At 41.9% G+C, this 23940-nt stretch overlaps 1 protein-coding gene across 1 annotated transcript in view; it reads right to left on the minus strand.

Annotated features, from left to right (window-relative positions):
• Positions 1-297: 297 nt before the first annotated feature.
• Positions 298-23940, minus strand: part of MSN (moesin) — an 84043-nt gene continuing 60400 nt past the window's right edge. Inside the window, exons 3-13 of the mRNA XM_084789893.1 lie at positions 19642-19737; positions 17694-17968; positions 16158-16241; positions 14700-14846; positions 12289-12385; positions 9412-9575; positions 5072-5202; positions 4659-4819; positions 3420-3512; positions 2830-3054; positions 298-2340 (exon numbers count right to left, since the gene is read on the minus strand). Of these exons, the coding sequence (XP_084646019.1) occupies positions 2176-2340; positions 2830-3054; positions 3420-3512; positions 4659-4819; positions 5072-5202; positions 9412-9575; positions 12289-12385; positions 14700-14846; positions 16158-16241; positions 17694-17968; positions 19642-19737 (1638 nt within the window). The 3' untranslated portion in view covers positions 298-2175. The remainder of the gene's footprint in view (positions 2341-2829; positions 3055-3419; positions 3513-4658; positions 4820-5071; positions 5203-9411; positions 9576-12288; positions 12386-14699; positions 14847-16157; positions 16242-17693; positions 17969-19641; positions 19738-23940) is intronic.

Genomic DNA, 23940 nt, shown 5'->3' on the forward strand with positions numbered 1-23940 from the left:
TTGCCAAACAGGTTGCAACACACAGGTTGAGAAAAGCTGAGCTTTCTCTCCAGCCCATACCAGAAAACATGGCATGACACACCATAAAAGGAATAGATGTGTTGTCATCTCCGTCACACCTGTAACCTCAGGACTTAATTTGGTTACTCTTGTTTTGGCAGTGTTTAAAGTTCCTATTAAAATGAGGACAATTATATTCCTCCTTCCACTAGAACTTAAGTCAAGGTAAGATGAGATGAAAAATAGGTAGCCTCTGGACTAGAAATTACAAAGAAATATTCAGAAAGAAAGACTGAGTCACAGAGAAGTCTTCCTAAATTTTATTGGCACTGAAATAGAACACAGATTGAGCATAAACCCCTCCAAAACAATTATTTAAAAAAACAAAAATACACAAAAAAACCTGAATATAAATTCTAACCTTCTCCTCAGCCTCTGCAGGGGTGGGATATTGCCCTTAATGAAGCGAGATTGCCCCCCCTCCCAATTCCAGGTTTGAATTTAGCAACTAAAGGGCAGCTCACCAGGTGTCAAGATAATTCACAGCAATGCACATGAGATTCCCCAAGGTTAAGTAAAAGAGGCATGGGCTGGGGGTGGGGGGCTCTGGGCTAGAGGTACTGCATGGGGGGACCAGACAGCCTTTTGGGGCTGAGCCCTGGGTAAAAGGCAACAGGAACAATAAAACCAAATACCAAGTACATTTTCCATGGATTGTATGACCTATAGTGACAGCTGAATCACTAATACTGAAATCTTCTTATATAATGGTTTTGGAAAAATATAATTTTTAATACAGTATATACTTCCCAGATGTGTGGGGGGGGGTAAGTAAAAATAATGAAGCTAAAATAATCCTGTCTCTAATAGTGCATTAGCAAAAAAAGTAGAAATCAATATTGTTAGAGATCACTAGTATATATAATACTGGTAAAAAAAATCAAAAGATCACACATGTGACAAAAAAAAAAGAGGAAGCAGCTGCTCCTAAGTGGAGAAAAGCATGTGGGGGTGTGAAGAGATAAGGCCAGAATCCCAGCAGCGTTCTGTATGTAGCCCAAGGGGCAGCAGTACTAGTGATGAAGCCGGGGTTAGAGATTTGTCAGAAGCAGGGCCCATTCACCACTTTGGACAGGGTAAGATGAGGAAGGATACCTGGATGACCTAGAGACAAAGGCTATTCTTACTCATCACCCTGTGTATCCATGAAGCAAGGACAGTAGCCCAATTAGCTCCAGGGGAAACAGTTTAGAACTCCCAGCAGGGAAAATCCTAAAGCCAGGTATAAACATCTCTTCCTTTGTGGCAACAGGTTTAGGCACATCTGGCTAAGATGGAGGGTACTCATCCTCTCTGTGCTGGAAGAAATCTGGAGATTGGAGAAATTTAGAAAAGGAACCAGGAACGTGGACTAACATGGGGGTAGCCCTGCCCATAGACCTCACTGTTTTGCACTGGGGCAGGTGGCTTTTGATGTTATTAGTCCATCTCTTGAATGTACTGTTTCCTTCATACCTTCATCCCTCCTTGATTAGAAACTGAGTCCCTAGACACAGTGACAAGGCTCATTGGGACTAAACTTGTAATAGGCCCAACACAGGAGGTAGAAGAAATAAGATGATTAAATATCTCTTTACCCGCCAATCATTACAAAGCCTAAATAACTCTAAAAAGGGATGGACGTTAAGTGGCCAAATCCTAGGTCAGTTGACATACTAAAATGATATATCCAAGGCCCTACCTCTGTCCCTAAACCACACAATCACAAGACTTGAAAGAAAAAGGCAAGAGGTGGAAGCTTGCTATTAACCTATGTCACACTTGAGTGCCAGAGGGCAACAGTAAGGTGTGGGGTGGGGGTGCGGGGGAGTGCGTGTCAAATCCAAAGGAATGAGCCTCTAAGCTGGGCAAATGGTCTATTCTAGAAAGCTTGTTGAATGTAACAAAGAGGGTAAAGGAGATTCTGTTGGCACCACAGTGGGCCATTTGTTTGCCCAAGGATGTGAGTGGGGAAACTGAAGGGCTAAATTTGGTCCCATGGCTATACTGAATGTTTGGCATGGCTCCAAGGCTTTTCTAGTTAGTGGCTCCAGCACAGTGTTAGTTAGGCAAAACTATGGGAGTGTGGGGACAAGGAAGAAGGAGGAGGAGGGGTCCCTAAAGGCTAAATGCCCACTACATGGACTCAAATTCATCAATACGCTGTTTGGTATTTCCCTGCCGGATCTGGCGCAAGGTCTTGTATTTGTCTCGACCCAGTCGCATGTTCTCAGCATGGATCATGTCGTTGGCAGTCTTCTTGGACTCATCTCGGGCATTGGCCAGCTCTGAAGTAAGGGCCTGTGAGGATGCAAGATGAGTCAAGGTCAATGGCTTCCTCTCCTTTTAACTCCACATCTTTGATCAGATTTTCCTTCCTTTTTAATTATTTTCCTCTTTGCTAGCCAGATAGCCCATATGCGCATGCACACCTGCGAACATGCACACACGCGAACATGCACCACATACACATACAGTATGGGACAAATTAATGATGGCCATCTCTTAAGAGTAGATCAGAATAATCTTTCGAATATTCAAGTAGTAATTTGGTTCGCTAGATATTTTCTGAATATAAGAGCGGAGAGTAATAGCAAGTGGGAGAGCCCTAAAGGAGGTACTCTAGGTTGTGATTCAGAAGTGAAAGTGTCATCCCTTCAAGTCCCTATAGTCCCAGACTCCTACTCAGCACTGACAAGGGCTACAGCGTGTTTACCCCTAGCTCTAGGAAAGGTCATGGACTATTAGGTCACTGCCTACTCTCCTTAACTATTGACCCTGCTTGGATACCTTAAGATGCTTCTGCACACGCTCGTTCTTCTCCGCCTCGGTGGTCCGCTCCTCCTCACTGCGGTCCTTGGCCATAGCATCAGCGCGCAGTTCAGCACTGGCCTCTGCCCCATTCTCGTCCTGCTCGTCCTGTTCATTCTCAGCCGGTTCTGCCACATGAGGTGTACTCATGGCAGTCTTCAGCTCAGCGCGAGTCTTCTCCAAGTCCTCCTGGACCATCTGGGCCTGGCCAGGGACAGAAAGAGGACACGCAGTCAGATCAGGTATCTTGTGGCAACCTAACTATACCCAGAAAGACATGTCTAGTACGAGGTGGATATCAGTTAGGACAAACGGCTTTATTGGCTTGATCTTGAGTTTTGTTTTTGTTTTTTAGTTGTAAAAACAGGAGCAATTTTATCAACCTCCCATAGATAGTGGGGGATTCTAAAGTGTCTGACAAAAGCTTGGAGCACTTTCTCCCATAATGCCTGTAAAAATGGCTTGTGCCTCAAAGGGGGTAGGCTAAATCTAAGAAATACAAGAATCTGGAATATACACATATAGCATACTCTTTCCCACAATGCATCACTCTGGATTCTGTATCTTACCTTTTGCTGCCATTCCACAGCCTCACTCTCCTTCTTCTTTCGAGCCATTTCCAATTGAGAGATCCGTGCTGTCAGCTCTGCCATTTCTGAAGCCTATAGGCATATTAGAAGCCTGTGAGCACTTGACCTTTGGGTTTTCAAGGTCCAGGTGTCTGTAACCCCAGTTGCTGATGAGCTGCTCCATAACCAGCTACTCTATTTCTTGTTGACTTAGGGACTTTTAAACAAACGACTCCACCCTTTACTCCTTCATAAGTCACAGCTCCTCTCCTTAAGGCAGACAATTGGGCATCTCTGTCTCTCTTCTTCCCATCTTTTTTGTTGTTGTTGTTTTGAGACAGGGGTGTCTCTATGTAACAGCCCTGGATGTCCTGGACCTGCTCTGTAGACCAGGCTGGCCTTGAACTCAGAGAGATCCACCTGCCTCTGCCTCCCAAGTGCTGGGATTAAAGGTGTGTGCCACCATGCCAATCTTTTCTTTCCCTTAACGTTGCCAAATATGCATGCAGAGGGGCCTCAGTAAAGCTTGAAAGTCACTGCTTAAAGTGACAAACCCTTCACTGCTATCCTAGGGCTCCACCAAGACTCCTACTAGAACAAATAAATACTAATATCATAGGGAATCTATACAATTGGGAAACGTTTATGGATACCCTTTATCCCTTGGGCAAATTTCTCATGACCTCTTTCTGAAACCAGCATACCCATATTTCTATGGAAGCCATAGATTCTTAACTTCCAAATCATAGATTCCTAGTTTTATACAAGATTTCAGGGAAGGGATCTTTCCACTGGAGATGGAAGCAGTTGTAAACCTCTTCAAACACAGCTGTGACCCTCGACAAGTCTCTCGCCCTCTATGATTCCCAATTTCCTTATCTGCTCACATTATTCTGCTTGGGATTTACTTTCATAAGGCTACTAAAGAAAGAAGCACCAAAAAAAGCAAGGAAGGAGGAAATGGGGCTAAAGCAACACACAATAGGTACTCTTCCTTTTCCTTTCTTGGGTTACAGGTTCAGATCTGTATATAAAAAAGTAAGTAAAACCCAAGGGCTATGCAAGACTGTGGGCCACACCAGTGATGTCTCAGCTTGCTTTGGAATGCACTATTAGAGATGTGTGGGATACAAACAAGACAGACTCAGCAGGCAGGCAGAGAGATGTATAAACTGGTAGGGAGGGCAAGCAAGAAAAATGCTTGCCCACAACCCCAGCCCAGAATGCATGCAAAGTTACCAGCTGTTCCTGGGTCTTCTTCTGGTCCCGAGAAGCCTGCAGCAGAGCCTCCTTGGCTTCTTCAGCTTCTTGACGCTCCTTGGCCAACTTTTCAGCCTCACTTTGGGCACGCTTCCGTTCCTGCTCAAGTTCTAGGGCCCTGCGGGTCTGTTCTTCCAGTTCTGGTAAAAATAAAAGAATGAATGAATGAATGAATAAATTTTAAAAAGAGGAAATTGATGATGGTCTCAGAGATGAACTTGCTTCCTGGGAAGTTTCCACTTCATGGCACAGAAGGCAAGGGTTCTAAGAATGTTTCTTAACAAATTCCTTATATCTTCTGTGGCCCCACATGGCCTATGCAGTGTTGTTCTGCAGCTCAGGGGAAAGGATGTACACTCTAGGGCTAGGTGCGGGGGAAAGTGAAGCTTCACCTTGTTGAGCCTTCTTAGTCTGCTCCTCAATCTGCTTCAGCTTCTCCATCAGCTCTTCCTTCTCCCGTTCAATCTTCTCCTTCTCCTTTTCGGCCAGCTCACGCTTCTTCTTCTCATTTTCCAGTAGAGCACTAGGAAAGAGAAAGAGGGATGTCACAGGATAGCAAGGCTGCACGGACTACTGAGGCCCTCTAGGAACTCAGCCTCCAAACACTCTCACTTTCTTCCAAGGTCTACACATCACACCACAGTCTGCACACTTCTCCGTGCTCAGTCCATTTCCCTTGAATTCATGAGATTTAAACGGCATGCTGGTACCGTTTCACTTTTGTTCTCAACCTTCCTTCTACAAAATTATTTACTAACTTTTGCACTCTGTCTTATAGCTTTATAGCAAAGTGGATTTGAGTTTTGGTTTTGTGCTTCTTTTTTCTTTTTCTTTTGTGTGTGTGTGTGTGTGTGTGTGTGTGTGTGTGTGTGTGTGTGTGTATTTGTTTGTTTTTGTTTTGGTTTGGTTTAGTTTTCAAGACAGGGTTTCTCTGTGTAGTCTTGGCTGGCCTCGAACTCACAGAGATCTGCCTGGCTCTGACTCCCTGAGTGCTAGGATTACAGGCATGCGCCACCTCACCCAGCTGGTTTTGCGCTTCAAGAATTAGCTAGGGCTAACGTCGCCTGTCTTGAATTCTAGCTCTCAGTTCCCCTCTCCCAGATTTTATTGCAGATTGAGAGTTAAGTATTTGCTTTTTCTGACCTCACTACCTACCTATTAAAGGAAACATTCTTTTTGTTTTAAGTACTTTATTAATTTTTACTGTGTGTGTGTTCCTTGTATATATATAAGTGTACAACATGCATGTGGTGCTCATGGAGTCCAGAAGAAGGTGCTGGATCCACTGGAAGTGTAGTTACAGATGGCTGAAAACCGCCATGTTTGTGCTGGGAACCAAACCTGAGTTCTCTGCCAAGCACCAAGTGTTCCTAACTGTTCAGAATGCTTGGTACACACTTTTCTACAGCACTTTTCACTATTGCATATGCTAAACAATTTATTTTATCTGTCTTATTCTACTAGAAAACTAACTTCTCAAGGAGAGAAATTTTTCACCATTTTTTTCACTGCTCAATAAATATTTAAGGGAATGAATGATGTAACTTTTGTTCCTCAAGACTGTGTGAGTCAGACAGTGTGAGCACATGCATGTACGCATTTCCCTCATTCTCTTTGTTACTAGACTGTGAGGTTCTACAGTGTATGTCCTAGTTCAATAAACTACTCGTAAAATCTTTACACCTTCTTTTTTTTTTTTTTTTTTTTTTTTTAGTAAATGAGACTCTTGGCTGTCAAAATAGCTCAGTGACAGAGTGTTTTCCTGACACGCACAGGGTTTTGAGTCTAAAGCCCAGTGTTGGAGAGAGAAGTCAGCCTTAGGTATATGTGTGTTGTATGTATGTGTGTGTGGATGCATGCATGTATATGCATGTATGTACATATGTGTACATATGCATGTATATGCATATATGTGAGTATATGCAGATTTAGAGTAAGTACATGCATACACATATGTATGTATTAAATATGTATGCAATATATGTATGTATTAAAACCAGATTCAATGTGACAAAAAATATTTGTTTTTCTTTTCATTATTTAAGACGGTCTCACTATTTAAGTCTGGTTGTCCTTGAATTTGTGACACCACTGTGTCACCAAGCTAACTTTAGTTTCTAAGTAATCATATTATGAAGTCAGTTCCTGCCTCTTGCCTCCTGCCGCCTGCCTCAGAAACTTTCCAACATTCTAAACTCTTTGTTGACAGAGTACACCACTAAAGAAGTGCTCCTCAAACTTTAATGTACATAAGAATCTCCTGGGATTATAAAAAAAATGTTTTCCTGGGGTTAAAGTTAAACAATACAAATCAACCATTTCAAAAGTAATTCAGCCAGGTGTGGTGGCACGCACCTTTAATCCTTGCACTCAGGAGGCAGAGGCAAGCAGATCGCTATGAGTTCAAGGCCAGCCTGGTCTACAAAGTGAGTCCAGGGCAGCCAAGGCTACACAGATCAGAGACTCTGTCTCAAAAAACTAAACAAACACACACACACACACACACACACACACACACACACACACTAACAATAAAAACAAAAGTAATTCAATGGCATGTATTACATCGCCAATAGTAGGCAACTATCACCTTTTCCTCGTTATAAAATATGTTCGTCACAGCAGAGTAAAACCCCATACCCATTAAGCAATTCCATCACATTTTTTCTTCTCCCAGAGCATGAAGCCACCAATACACATTTGGTTTCTATAAGTATTTCTATTTTGAATTACATCATATAAGTGGAATATATAATATACAACTTGTCATACTTTATGCTTTTTCACTAAGCATAATAAACATTTTGGAGTCACATCACATTCTGGCATGGGTATTTAAGTTTGTGCTTTAGAGGTTCAGTCCCTAATGTAAAGGTAATGAGGGGAAGTGAAACTTTCATTAGACGGGCATAAGTGGGAGGTAATTAGGGGAGCCACTCTCAGAAAGGATGTTAAGGATATGGGGTAAGTTTCAGAACACGGTTTTCTCCTTATGAGACTAGTTTGTCACAAGTAACTCAAGCATCTCATCTGGATCCACAGGTGCTACCCTCCTTGAACATTCTCTTGCTGTATTACACTGTTGTATAGTCCACCGCTGAATTCCAGTGCAATATGAGGCTCTTGCCAGATTTGGCCATCCTATCTTGGACTTCTCAGCCTCCAAGAAACCATGAGCAAAAATACCCTCCTTATTTTTATGAAGTTCTCAGCCTTAGGTCATCTATTATAACAACACAAACTAGATAAAGCTGTATTCTATGGGATGGAGAGAGAGAGATCAGTGATTAAGACCAATTGCTGGTCTTGCAGAGGATCAGAGTTTGGTTCCCAACACCAACATCCAAAGGCTCACAGCCACCTTTAACCTCAGCTTCAGGGCATCTGATACCCTCTTCTGGCCTCTCTGGGCGCACTGGCACTCATGCCCTCATTCATGCAAGCGCATGCACACACCACCCATACAACCAACCACATACCCCACATACAGCTAAAATCAAATCTTTTTAAAAAGATTCATTCTACTATGTATATTTATAATTTATCTGTCTATCTCGTGGTATATATTAGATTATTTCTACATTTTAAGTGTCTGGATAATGCTGGGGTGAATATGTATGTACATGCATTTGGTTTTTTGCACATCCAATTTTTTTTTCTTTTTTAAGATTTAATTATTTATGTATTTGAGTCTTCTATCTGCATTTACATCTGCAGGCCAGAAGAGGGCATCAGATTATATTATAGATGGTTGTGAGCCACCATGTAGTTGCTGGGAACTAAACTCAGGACCTCTGGAAGAGAAGACAGTGCTCTTAACTACTGAGACATGCTCTCCAGCCCTGCACATTTTTTTTTTTATTTTGAGGGTTACTTACCTAGGAATAGGATTACAAGATTATATAGTAATTATGTGTTTTAACTTTTTGGTTTTTTGTTTTTCAAGAAAGACAGAGGTTCTCTGTGTAGCCTTGGCTGTCCTGGACTCTGTAGACCAGGCTGGCCTCAAACTCACGGAGATCCACCTGCTTCTGCCTCCCAAGTGCTGAGATTAAAGGCATGCGCCACCACGCCTGATGTGTTTTAACTTTTGGAGGAACTATTTTCTACCACTTTACACTCTCACCAGCAATATACATAAATTCTATTTTTTTCCAGAACATTGCCAGTACTTATATTTCAATTTTATTTCTTATACTCACACTACTGAGTAAAAAATGGTAGCTGGTTATGCTTTTCATTTCTGTTTCATGTTACTGACTGGCTATCTTCTTTGGATAAATAACATCCTGGGATCTTAAGACACTGATCAGTAAGTCTGAGATCAGTATCTCAGTTCCTACGTTTCTTGCTGCCAATCCTCAGATTACACTGAGCAGCAAGAATGCAAGAACTCAGAGCTTTGTGGGGAAAGCCTAAGTGCTCTGCTTGTTTCTGCTCAATCCAAGTACAACTGTTCATGGACTTTTCAGCTACTTCTGTTCTACTTGTCAATTAACTTACAGCAACCCATAATGTACCTGGTGGCATGAGCATCATAGACAACAGGAAACTATGAAAACTTCCTCCCTCCTGTCACCACTGTGCTAAAAATGAAATTACGGGGTGTACTCGCCTCCACGGTCCCCAAGTCTCTGAGTCCTGGGCTGATTTCATACCCTAAGCAGGCTAAGAACCTTTAGAAGCTTCCTTAGCACAGCAGTCATCCTGACTCTAGCAGGAGGGTACCTACCGTTCTATCTGCTTCTGGTGCTTCTCTTCCCGCGCCTGCGCCTTCATCTGCTGCACCTCAATGGTGTCAGGCTTACGCCGACGCATGTACAGCTCGTGATTCCCCATGCACAGGGCCAAGATCCTCTTGTTAATACGAAGCCGAGGAGCATAGAACACAAAGTCCTAAAGGGAAAAGACAGAAGTTGCATTTTGAGGGCTGGCGAGATGGCTCACATGTGCCATTGAGCACACACATGCATGCACTTACACACCAGTAATAAAATAGTAAATTTAAAAAAAAATAAAGTTCTGCGAGGCTGGAGAGATGGCTCAGCGGTTAAAAGCACTGAGTACTCTTCCAAAGGACCCGGGTTCAATTCTCAGCACCCACATGGCAGCTCACAACTGTCCGTAACTCCAAGATCTGACACACTCACACAGACACACATGCAAGCGAAACACCAATGTACATAAAATAAAAATAAATGATTTTTTAAATAAATAAATAAAAATAAAGTTTTGAGGAAAAGGTGAAAGCGTCCTCAATTCTGTGAAGCTAAATCCAAAAGTCCTGGAAAAATTCTGTTATCCAATCAATTGCATTCCAGAAGGAGTACTAATTACCAGAGTAAGGAAATCATTTTTCCCAGAGTCAGGTACCAGAGTAGTGGTAGATTCAAGACTAGAACCCATGTTTCTTGTCTTGGACACCAATGCTCTTTCCACTAAATCACGATTTGTCTCCAATTCTGCTCATGAAAAGCACCACAAGGGCAGCAAGATGGTTCATGCAGTAAAGCCATCAAGCTTAGAAATCCCCAAAAACAACATAGCAAAAGAAAAAGAACTCTAGCAGGCGGTCCTCTGACTGCCACATGTGCATTATGAAATGAATACTCTTTCGCCCCTCCGCAAAAATTAAATATGGAAAAATTAAAAACTGAAAGTCTTGAAAAAACGAAACAAATCTTTTTTTAAAAACCTGAAATGTTTCCTTAGAAATGTCTTTTTCTGCCACAGTACTTTGTTTTAGTTTTCAAAGTAAGTCTAGTATTGATTCATGGGTTGGAGCTTAAAAAGGCCATGACATTTGAGTTAAGCCAATATGGAGGTCAGCCACATGGTGGGAAGTAACCCCATGGCAGAAAGATCCTTACAGAAAGTGTGAAAAAGCCCAAAGAGCCAGAGAAAGTATACATAGGCTCTCAGGCTGGTCAGCAATTGAAACAAAAGTACTGAAGAGAAGAAAAGGGAAGAGTTGTAAGATGAGCAGATCCAACAGAACATCGTGGCAGCACACGGGACTAAACTATGGAGAAGAAACTCTGGGAAGAAAGAGGGCACATCATCATCATCATCATCATCATCATCATCATCATTATTATATTGTAACTTTTCCTCCTACTGCTTTAGCAAGCTTAAGGTAAACTCACTTCTCTCAGGTGATTGCCCAACTGGATTAACTTCTTTTTTTCTTTTTTCTTTTTCGAGACAGAGTTTCTTTGTGTAATAGCCCTAGTTGTCCTGGAACTCACTTTGTAGACCAGGCTGGCCTCAAGCTCACAGAGATCCTCCTGCCTCTGCCTCCCTAGTGCTGGGATTAAAGATGTGTGCTACCACCACCCCAGCCAACTGGATTAACTCTTAAGGGAACAAACAATGTCATGTCTCTCTACCTAGAGATCTAACTACTGAATCTCAAAGAGCCTCTACTATAAGGTAATTAAAACCTATTCAACAGGTACATCATGGGTGTCTAAACCATCTCTGTAATCTCTGAAAAGTGAGTTCTAGTTACAGGAACCCAGGCTGTAAATACACAAATATCTAAATTTCCTAACATCGAGCATCTTGATTGTTACTTGTTAAGAAGCCTTTATTATCTGCTGGCTTTTCATTTTATTGAGAACTACTACATGAGCACTGTATATACATCATTCCAACCTCTCCAAATTCATTATCCCTTCCTTATTTACTATTGCCACACACTAAATAAATTAATAAATTAAATATGATAATAAAAAGTAACATTCAGAGAATATAGTAATACATGCATATAATCCTAGCACTCAGAGACTGAAGCCACAAGCATCACTTTAAGTTAAGGCCAGACTGGGATGGAGTGAAACTTTCATTTTAAAAACTTGTGAGTATGGCTGGAGAGGGTAAAAGCACTGGCTGTTCTTCCAGAGGTCCTGAGTTCAAGTTCCAGCAACCACAACCATCTATAATGAGATCTAGTGCCCTCTTCTGGCCTGTTGGCTCACATGCAGCCCGAATATTGTATAAGCAATAAACAATTTTTTTAAAAAAAAACTTGTGGGTAAAGAAATATAAAGTAAATGTTTAATCTTCCTTTATTAAAAGTTTTTAAAGCAGCCAGGTGAGGTGGTGCACGCCTGTAATTCCAGCACTCAGCCGGCAGATGATGTCTATAAGTTCGAGGCCAGCCTGGACTAAAACGTGAGTCCAGGATAGCCAAGGCTACACAGAGAAACCTTATCTTGAACCCCCCAAAAAAGAAGTTTTAAAAGGTAAATTTGTAATGTCACCTTTGGATTTGAACTTTTGGCTCTCTCCTTTTGCCACAATTAAACATAAGCCAAGTACATGAAGTGTACACGTTGAGGGATGCGGAAAGTGAGGCAGTGGCAAAGCAGCAGCACTCAGGATTGCCTATAGCTTGCCTGACCCACTGAGGGAGTCTGGTAATAAAGTGGCACCAAGTAAAGGATATTGCACATCAAGTTCCTCTTACATTTTACTTTCAATTTTTGTTTCCTGTTCATATGTGGATGTTATACACCTCAGAAAACAGAAAGATAGAAAAAATCCAACGACACATTCGCTCTTAATGTTATAAAAAACCTTAGCAAAAACCTGCCATGTCACTCACCGGAGCTTTTTTATCAATAGGCTTGATGACAAATTTCTTATCATTGAAGGAGATATTCCTGATTTCACTCCAAGGGAAGCCAATCTTAGGAGTCAGTCTGTAGAAATAGAGGCCAACAACATCATGACAAAGACAAAGTAAGATGGAAGCAGCCCTAGTGCCTGGCCCTAGCCAGCACCTGCCCCTCTATCCCCTTGAGGGAAATAGATCTGCTGTCAACTTAGCTACACTTATCACTTACTATCCTCTGTTCTGTTCCATTTTGGGTTGAAGCAAATACCTTGTAAGAACCTTCAAGAGCATCTGCATTCCTGTTTACCAAAAATCTTCTATACAGAATTGTTAAATTTGGAAAGATAAAGAATGAGCCCTAAGATTCAGGTAGTAAATGCAACAACAATCTAATGATTTCGTCCTTACCAAGAGCAGAGCGGGGGGGGGGGGGGGGGGGGGGGGGAAGCAAGGAAGACAACATTAGAGAAAAACGTATAGGCCAGATGTTATTAAAGTTGATGAATCCTGACAACATAGATGCCTGGTCAGCACTGTCCAGAATTTACAGGGGTCACATTTATAAATTTTTCTATGAAAATGGATAAAAAGGAAATATAATGGTTTAATTAACTCAATAAATCCTAATACTACCATCTGAACATATAAATCAACATTTAAAAAACTATGTTTTACATTACTGTGGCTTGAATGATTTGTAATGAAAATTTTGGTTTCTTTAAAAACTCAGTTGTGTTACATAAGCATGTTTTTGTTTTAATAATCCCAAGCATTAGATTTTAGTTCGGACTTTAGCTTGTCCACAACTGATAATTGCCTTGTGCAGGGTGTGGCCTTTGCCAGCTGCAGTTAGTTTAATTCTGAGGACTCTAAGGGGTATAAATAGGAGAGCTGGGGGGGGGGGTAGGGTGGGGGAATGGTTTGAAAAGGACCAGGAGAGAGGTGGGGGGAGGGAGGGAGGGAGGGAGAGAGAGAGAGAGAGAGAGAGAGAGAGAGAGAGAGAGAGAGAGAGAGAGAGAGAGATATGGATGGAGATGGAGAGAAAGCTTTGAAGAATGCTTGGAGGACAGTGCTTCCAGAGTGGGAGAGGCCTCAATCAATCCTAAACAGCCGGGAGAAGTAAAGAGGTCTCCATCCTCTTCTTTCCACTAACCTTCTTTCTATCATACCTAGTGCTGGGGTACTGAAAGGGATTGGGATCAACAAGGGAGGTATAGGCGTAAGTACTCCAAATAAAATAGAGTTTAAAAACTAGTGTCAACGATTACTTTTGCATGGGAAGGGGGCTGGGACAAGGTCTCACATAGCCATTATGATAACTAATGTTATGTCAACTTGACCCAGAATAGAACCTCAACTGAGAAAAATGCCTCCATAAAGAAATGCCTCCATAAGATCTGTCTGTAGGACATTTTTAAGTTAGTGATTGATGGGGGAGGTGTGGTATCATCCTTGGGCTGGTGGTCCTGTGCTACAAGAATGCAGTCTGAGAGAGCCACCGGAAGCAAGCCTAAGTAGCACTCTGCATCAGTTTCTGCCTTTGGGTTCCTGTCCTTTTGAGTTTCTGCCCTCACTGCTTTTAATGATGAGTATGGAAGTGTGGATAAAATCAACATTCCAAGTTGATTTTAGTCACGGTGTTTCATTACAACAATGGTAACCTTGAACTAAAACAGCCGTAAATTAACTATTTAGCTAAGGCTGACACTGAACTCCTGATTCTTGCTGCCTGTACCTCTTGAGTGCTGGGATAACAGGCCTGCACCACCATACCCAGCATGGTTTAGATAGTAAATGTCTCTGAAAAGCTCATTTGTTGAAGGCTAAGTCCCCAGACACTAATGTTATTAGTGGTGGCACGGCCAGGTGGGAGGAAGTAGGTTATTGGCAGCATGCCCACCAAGGAGATAGTGGGATTCCACTCCCTTCCTTTTTCACTGTCTATTTCCCAGGTGCCAGGAGGGGAGCAACTACAGGCTCTCCACCATGAAATTCTACCTCAGTACAGGCCCAAAGCAACTGCTCCAAGTAAATGCAGACTGAAAACTCTGAGGGCACAAGCCAAAATATGCCTTTCCTCCTTTACGTTCGTTTCTCCCAGGTATTCTGTCACAGGTACAGAAAGACTTTTCCCCCACAGTGTGCTATGCGATTTACATTTATGACACACATCAGTTGTAATGACATTTCAAATGTTTACCAGTCCCATGTGTTGAGTACCATAATAGTACAACTCTAGTCATTATAGGATTAAGGAAGGTGTACAATCATCTTGGCTGGACTTAATTAGTAGAAAAATAATTGAGATGGGACTCAAGTGGTATAGTCTTGCTCTGTGGTAAGGGCTGACATGTATGTTTAAGAGTGAGCCAAAGAACTGAGAGAAGTCTGAGGCATACCTGTCATTCTGCTCATAGATGTTAAGACCTAAGGCATCCACACCCAGCCAGAGCTCTGAGCCTTTCTTGTTCTTGATGCTGAAATAGTTCACACCATACATCTCCAGGTCTTGAGCAATCTTGAGATATTCCAGGACAGCATCCTCCCTATATGACACAGAAGAAGAGAGGGGGATTGCCACCAAGTTAGAACTTCTGTATCAGACCCAGCAACATAGAAAAGCTGGCTCGCTCTGTGTTTCCAACAGTGGTCGCGTTAGGAGGATTGGGAAATGGATAGAACTTAAACAGGCAAGTGATGAGTAACAAGAACATACATGATTTCTGTCAGACAAAAGCTGCTGACAGAAACCTAAAGAATAAAGAGAGGCTGTCGCTTGCTGGCCTCAGGAATATTAACTGTTCACTCAGAAGCTATATTCTTCCTCCTCCGCACTGTGACATTCTCTTACAGAAGCATATTCCTAGTAGAATTTAGACAGTGCTGATAGTAAAATGAGATTTTTTCCCCCTCAACTAGACAGCCATCAAATGCTTTTACAATATTGAGAAAGCTCCTTTCCCACTTATTTTTAGGGCAAGGCAGCCTGAAAACCTTCTGGAGAGCCTGATCTTCCTTTTCTTTGCAGTCAAACCAACTGGATAGAGTATAGGGAGTGGTGGAACATGCCCGTAATCTCAGCACCACCTGTAATCCCAGCACTTGGAAGGTAGAGTGAGCTAGGAGGATTGTATGTTCAAGACCAGCCTAGGCTACATAGTGAGATCACTTCGCAAAAGAACTTCTGGGGCTGGCAAGATGGGTCAGCTGGTCATGGCATTGACAAGCAAGCCTGACAACCTGAGTGCATTATTAAAAAATAGACTCTCAAAAGCTGCTTCTGAACTCCACATATGCACCCTGGCATGAAGCACAGGTGTGCAGGCAGGCAGGCAGAAAGGCCGACTGATAGATACACACATGCATGCACGTGCATGCACACAACATACAAAATAAAATAATAAACAAGGGGCTGGAGAGATGGCTCAGCAGTTAAGAGCACTGGCTGCTCTTCCAGAGGTCATTAGTTCAATTCTCAGCAACCACATGGTGGCTCACAAACATCTATGATATGATATGATGCCCTCTTCTGGCCTGCAGATGTACATGCAGGCAGAGGACTGTATAGATAATAAATAAATAAATCTTTAACAGTAATAATAAATAAAAAATAAAGTCCTGATTTATAAATAATGATCTTTTCACATTGCAGTCCTCTGCATGAAAACTTTGCTCTTACAAATTTAAAAAAGCCTAAAACTAAATCATAGCCTTACAATGATTCAAGTTTGCCTTTTATATTTAAGTGCCCAAATCATCCCTAGTTCTCTTTCATGACCCTAATAATTTGCTTCTTCTTTGTAGAACCCATCCTCATTCTCCTTGCAAGAGCCGTGAAGCTGGTAGAGGAGTCTTACCGGAGCATGCCCCGGTGCTCCTCATGCCACACCTGGATCCGCTCTTCCCACTGGTCCTTGTTGAGTTTGTGCTGCTCCAAGACTCTAGAAAGACAGCGAGTGGTCGATAAAGTACAAACCTTAGGCAGGAGGGAATGGAAGCTCACTTAGCTCTATTTGGAGCTGCTGTAAGTGTGAAGTTGGCCAATGGAGGTACTGCTGGACTCACACTGAAAATTAGAGCTGAGTACACTGAAGCAGACATAAGCAAAATCCTAAAAAAAAAAAAAGAGCTCCAGGAACAGATGACCGAATAGGGCAATTCGGTCTTTACTCACCTATTTGTTTGTTTGTTTGAGATGGGGCCTCTCTATTATAGAGCTCTCCTGTCCTGAACTTACTATGTAGACCAGGCTTGCCTCCAACTCAAAAGAGCTCTATCTACCTCTGCTTCTCAAATTCTGGGACTAAAGATCAGATCCTCTTTAGTCCTTTAACCACAAAGCTAATAATGTGTTGCATCTCCAAGCTCAACAATAATATATCAAGAATCTCTGTTGAGGGGCTGACAGTAAAGTTAGGCAGAAAATACTCTCTTGGGGCCAACAGTAGGTGTTTGTAAGACAGCTGTAGATACAAAACAGGTAAATAGTCCCAAACCATGCTGAGGGAAACCAAGAGGCGCAGCACATAATTAATTCTACTAGATTGTTAGACAAAGCCTACTTTAAATATGTCGACTTGGATATCATGGCACTGGCTACAAAAGAGTCCTAGGCACAATTACCACCCCATACCTTCTGATGGAGTGTGTACATGCCACAGCTCCAGTTCCACTAGGGATCTCAGAAGGAGCCTTAGTTTTTCTTCTAATTCAAAAGCCTATGGAAATAAATGGCCATCTGATGCAAAATGAAACAAACCCCTCGTACATTTACAAAAAAAAAAAAATCAAGAAATTGGGGTTTCAGGTCGGATCTGCCTCAAATATGCTGTGGGATATGGGAGAAATCAGAGCAAGTACCTTTGTATCTCTAGTTCCTGAGCCAGAAAATAAGGAAAATGCTTGCCTTGTTTGTTTAGCATTGTCATGATGTTGAAACAAAAATATTAAGTGGTTAAGAGCTTTCATCTTTGAAGTTTACAAAATGAGAAAACTCTGGACAATGATACCCGTGGTTTGCATATTTTTTTCCTGTCTCTCCTGTGAATTTCTAAAATAAAAATCTCATCAGTGAAAAAGAAACGGAACCAGGGGAGAGGACAGAACAAATCAACTCATCTTTGGTTCTACGTAAGCATCTATCTCTAGGGTAATGGAGCTTTGAAACCAAGGAGTGAAAAGGGAAAAAAGCTTTTTGTGGACCGGAAGTACAAAGGAATACAATACTATATGCAAATGTGTCTCTCTGAGCAGCACAACAACACAGCCTTTGGACAGAACCCAGTGAATTGAAACTTATCTGGCAGCACTTATGGAGTGGGGATTAACCAGCTTTTGGCTGCTACCCACTAGCCACTTTAGCCAGGTCGAAGGAGGCTGGGGTACCACCTCACCTCTGGGGCAGCAACTTATCTCCGGCGAGGTAGCCAGACTTGTGCACTTCCTTATTGAAGTCACCGTACTTAGACTGGACAGCATAGGAGGCCAAGAGCACAGCAGTTTCAGGTGGGCAATAAATGTCATCATTGAGAATGCCCTCCTTCACTTGCAGAAAGAACAGGCGCTGGGTGATATCCTGGATCAGTTCTTCGGATACATCCTCTGGGTAGAACTTGGCCCGGAACTTGAAGAGCAACGGGCTTTCCTTCCGCACATCCTGTGCAGTCACCTAGGAGGAGCAAGGTTATATAGGCTATCAAAAATAGATTTTGGTGATGAGAGAGTGTCTGTAAGGTAGTGGGAGAACTCTGAGAGACAAGGTCTGGGTAGTTTCACAAGTCTGGGAGGCAACTTTTGTAATAAAAAAAAGTAAACAAACAAATAAAAAAAGTATTACTTTTATTGGAAAATCTTGTATACATTTCTACCTCTTGGGAATTTTCTTCTTAAAAAATTTAAAATACACACTGATAACAGAAGCCATCATTATCTGACAATATATCTCACTGATCTTAAATTCTGAGAGTAGATTTTAAAACACTCCAATTTTTTTAAGCATCTTTTATAAAACTTACTTTATTTTATATTTTTTTCTGTGTGTGGATGCTAAACCACATGCATGCCTGGCACCTACATTGGCCAGAAGAGGGCACCAGATTCCCTGGAATTACAGTTACAGGAAAGTGTGAACTGCTATTGTCAGTGCTGGGAATTGAACCCGGATCCTCTGGAAGAAGTCAGTGCTCTTAACAGTTGATCCATCTCTCCTGGCCCTAAAGCTCTCTGTAGTGTCCTCCAACTCTACAAACTATTAGAGAATAGCAAGTCTGGTTGAAACCTCAGACCTGGCTAGTTAAGACCATAAGCAAGATGACTTCAAATCCTGAAAATGGCTCCTAATTTATCCAGCAAAAGTGGCCGCTGTTGGGGCTAGCAACATGACTCAGAGGGTAAAGGTATTGTCTTTCAAGACTGATGACCTCATTTGGATCCTGGTGACCAACAATGTAGAAGAGAGAATTGACACGGCATGCATGTACGCACACACTCACATGCATAGAACCTAGTAGATATAAATATAGTAAATAAATATAATTTTACAAAGTCTCCATTCTTGAATAAAATAAGGCTCTTTGCAGCAGAAAGTGAGATAGCCACCTCTAGATACAATAAAAAAAAAAGCCACAGCCCAGCATTGATTCCTCTAGGGTACCCAGTTAGCCAGTCTGAGGATATGGGGAGGGGAGTCTGCCAGGTGTCTGTAGAGATACTACTTGGGGCTTTGTCTGACAATCCTACACATCTCAAGTTTAAAAGAAAGGGGTCTCAGTGCACTAAAACACTAAAAGCTTTGATCCAAAGCAAATCTAAATTAAAAGTCTCCACTCCCTTTGGCAGAACCATCTTGCTCAGTAGTCAAAGTTGAAATACAACTTTCCCTCGGTTGAGTCCTCTGTCTGTACTTAGATGAAAGTAATTAACAGGAGCATAGTGTCGGACTTGCTATAATCACAACACTCTGAAAGTGGAAACAAGAAGATCAGGTGTTCAAGGTCACTGCTGCATATGGAGCTTGAGACCAGCCTAGAACAGAAAACCTTTTCTCAAAATAAAAAGAGGGGTGATTGTTATGGAAGCTGCAGAACCAGCCATGCAGACAAATGAGAAACCATCTTTTGTCTACAGAAAGCACCAATCCTACATAAATGTGGAGATCTTTGTCTGACTTAGGACAGCTGGCTAAGTCTGGTTGTTCCCCTCCATACAACTTTTTAAACTAACATCTAAATACAGTTCCCTTTGCTGTTTTGTTCAATATATTACTGATTAAGTATCTCAAGTTTGCCAGCTAGCCTGTGTTATTATCTGGAACAACTTCTGACAGGGTAGTAAGTGATTTACCTTCTTATTGAGTTTCAGCCAAGTAGAGAAAGCTTTTGTGTCCTGGTACTGCAGACCAAAGAACCAAACTTCCCTCAAGCCAATAGTTTTCACCACCTGGAAAAGACAAAACAAGCACTAGTTTAATATCTACCCTGTGCCAGGAATTAAATAGGATAAAAGTGGAACCAGTTTAATCTACCCTTAAAGGATTTAAGGTATTGCTAATCTGGAAAGAAAATATACTTAAAGCAGCAGTCATGAACTGATGCCTATTGTCAGTTGATGATGGCTTCTGGAGCAGGGAGAGTCCATTTTCTTCAGAGATGTGGCCTGTAGTAGCTTTCCCATACTCCAGTGGATGGGTTTACACCTACAAACATACTGGCAAGACTAATTAAACTCTGTGAGTTAAGAAAAATGAGTACATGATATTGACAGGGAGAGGATATGAAAGTAGCTGAAAGGAGGTGGATATGACAAAAATGCATTGTATGCATTATAAAATTCCCAAATAATTAATAAAAATATATTTCAAAAGGAATTTATGTCACATAAGGAGTCTAGATTTTTTCAAAAGAACAGAAAAATAGAAAGAGAAATATTTAGGGAAAGACAAGGACAAATGGCTGAAAGTAGGGTTATTACAATAAAAATATGTGTATGAAAATGTTGCAAATCATTGTTTTCTACAATTAACATATGATTAATATATAATTGAAAATAAAAAAAGAATTGCTATTCATTTCATTCCGTACTAAGTACTACTGTGAATACTGGCACACATCAAGAACTTTACAGGCATTATCATCTTTAATTCTCAAAAGAGCCCTATTACAGAAGTACAGAAAAGAAATTATGCCTAATTATACCCAATGTGCAGATAGTGAGTGACAGTCAAGAGTTAAATTATGTCATTTTTCCAAATCAAGCCAATTCTCATACTTTTTGCAACTGCCTCCCTTCTTCTACAATGCTATATAGCTGCCTGCTTCCAGAATGGATTAGAGATCGTAGACAGAGTCCTGGGTTAACTCCTGTATCATATTCTCCTAGAGTACTCTCACACATTGTTCCTCAGCGTTTTTTGTTTTTTACATAAATATTATAAAGGATACTACATTACGCATGGTGATGCATGCCTGTAATCCCAGCACTCAACAGAAGGTGGAGGCGGGACAACCAGAAGTTCAAAGTCATCCTCCTTGATTACAGTCTGGGCTCCATGAGATCCCGTGTTAAGGCTGTGCTTAATCTCAGCACTTAGGGGGCAGAAGCAGGCTGCTCTCTCTGAATTGGAGACCAGCTTGGACTACACATCAAGTTCCAGGCCAGCAAGGGCTACATATTGAATGTCTGTCTCAAAGTAACAAAAGGAGTTCATTTAAAAAGACACAGATGAACAAACAGAAAAGGTGCCAGGAAGCAACTAGAGGAGTACAGAGTTCCTATATGTCCTCAAGCATTTGTGCCTTCAGGAACTTCCACATGCCCAGCTATCTAGAAGCTCCCCAACTTAGGCCTTTATGTTTTTATTAAAAAATTGCATCATTATAGTTGACAGTCATTGATGTCATCAATTCAAACTTCACAGCTGTCTTTATCTTTCGAAAGTGAGGGTGGGGCTGGAGAGATGGCTCAGAGGTTAAGAGCACTGTCTGCTCTTCCAGAGGTCCTGAGTTCAATTCCCAGCAACCAACGGTGGCTCACAACCATCTATAATGTTATCTGATGCCCTCTTCTGTCCTGCAGGTAGACAGAGAACTGCATATATATTAATAAATAAATCTTTTGTGATGTCAATACCCCAAGAAAGAGCCCTTGAGAAGACAAAGCAGGGAGCATAGTATACAAACACCCCATACTCCAAAGCTATGCTATTCTTGGGTACTGACATGTTAGGAGGCAAACTTTGTTATGTGAAGAAGCTGAAGGGCCCTGTATTGCCCAGATCCTTTGGATGGAATAGAAGGCAAGAAAGAGGGCCTGCATGGAAAAGAAAGATGGATTCTGTTCCCAGGCCCTGACACTAGCACGTTAATGGTACAGTTGGAAACTCCACACTACCATGTCCAAGACTAGGGGCAGCCACACTAAAACTGAGCCACATCCCAATGAAGTCAGGATGTCACACAGTCTTTTCTTTTGGGTAAGACATTTAAGAGACTTAAGAGATAGAAACAAGGGCCCAGAGTTGCCAGTACCATCTCATACAACAACCACTCTGAAGAGAAGCCATGTCCCCAAGATTACACACTTTCTCTTTATAGTTTGATGTCACATATCCAGAAATCTGAACAAAAAAAAATTTTTGTTTCTGTTTTTGGAGGCAGGGTTTCTCTGTATAGCCTTGGCCGTCCTGGACTTACTTTGTAGACAAGGCTCACTTTGAACTCACAATGATCCGCCTGCCTCTGCCTCCTTGAGTGCTGGGATTACAGGCGTGCGCCATCAAACCTGTCTTAAACAAAACTCTTTCGTCTGTAATTTGCAGCATGTCGGTTTCTTTTGCTGGTTCTAACTCCCTCATTACCTAGTTGGGGGGAGAGCTGTTGAATGACTGCACATGTAGTGATGGGTATGGGAAGATTGTTTTTAAGGTTCTTGCCCTACATTTAACATAGGACCTGAGTAATACTGATTTTTCAACATAGTTTCAGAATTATGATTGAAATGCAACTGGTGGAAAGAAAAGTTCCAAAACCATTCAGATGAGAGAGAGAGAGAGAGAGAGAGAGAGAGAGAGAGAGAGAGAGAGAGAGAGAGAGAGAAGGAGAGAGACAGGGAGAGACAGAGAGAGACAGAGAGAGAGACAGGGAGAGACAGAGACAGACAGAGACAGACAGAGACAGACAGAGACAGACAGACAGACACAGACACAGACACAGACACACAGAGACACAGAGATGGAGAAGACCCACTGAAGGCAGGATAGGCTACAGGGCTAACATGCTTAGGTACTGAAGGGGTGGAGCAGGAAAGGAACAGAAAGGGTAAAGCAGCAATTGGCTTTTACCGAAACCAAGAGGCCAGTAGTGGCAGCTCAGAAGACCTAGGACTGAAGGGGATTTTGATATGAGCACTGCCTCTTCTTTTGTGAGCATAGGGAAATCAAAATGGTATGAATTTTCCACTTCCTTAAGCCCTTGAGCTAGGAAGGATGAGCAGTCTCTCAGCCTATGTTGAAGTTCCAAAATGAGGATACGGGAGGAAGGAAATACAGTGTGAAGTCAGAACTGATATTGAAAAAGAACAAAGGACAAAGAGATGACCTGCGACTACAGGCTACAAGGAAATCTCCAATTAAGGTTCATGGAGGGATGGGAGCCATTTGAGCAGGCAACACTTGGCTCCATTTCCAATTCCAAGAACAAGGAAACTGGGCCAAGAATTACTCACTTCCAATATTTATAGTACCCAAGACATCTATTTCAGGTAAGGCAACACTGGAGGGAGGAAAGACCCCACTTTTCACATTAAAGAAAAGCATCTAGCTCTTTGTTCTAGGAATAAACCTCTGTGGATCCAGTGAATAGGGTCCTTACAATGCTGAGAAATGGCTCCCTGCCCTGGAAAAAATATATTTGCTCCTTTTGGTACCAGACATCCTGCTCATATGACCTAAGTTAGTATTCCTCAAAGCTGCCCTTAAGAAACCCTAAAGCAGAACACAGTGAATGACTATGCCCAAGAGGTCTGGAGGCATGGTGGAATTGAAGAGCACTAAAAGCACCATGAATCAAGATGATTGGATTACTATCCCAAAAAACACATATTGGATAAAAAAAGAAGGAAAAAAACTCCTAGAGGCTGTGAACTCTGTTGAGTACTTTGCAGGACTCCGTCTAATGGATGGTGGAGCGTAAACAGACAGGGTTAACACAGCACAGAGGCTAGTAAACTGATGTCCAGTGCTGAGCCTATCAAGTTGCCTTTGGATTAAATGCGTATTCTCACATATAATTACTGCTCTCAGTGTAGCCAGAGGAGCTTCTTTGTGCTGTGTTCAGCAGAAACTGTGGACTCTTAACTGACCAAAGTGCCAAGAATAAGTGACTGATGAATATCCAGCTTTAAGTGAAACATCTATATCACCTCCTCCAAGGCAACAGGAACATCAAAAATGAGAGGACAGAAAGAATATAAGAGCAGAAAGATGTGGAGGAGTGCTGTGAAATGCTGTCATCCAAGCACCGCATGGCCATTGCAATCATCAACTCACAGCAGCTGCGATTACCCACAGAAGACCTACATGAGATCTGAATTAACATCTTGTCATGGAAAGGGCTTGTATGGCACACCCATCCCAGAAGATCTACA

Source organism: Acomys minous (genome assembly GCF_964271855.1).
Source record: "Acomys minous genome assembly, chromosome: 7".
Taxonomy (NCBI): Eukaryota; Metazoa; Chordata; class Mammalia; order Rodentia; family Muridae; genus Acomys; species Acomys minous.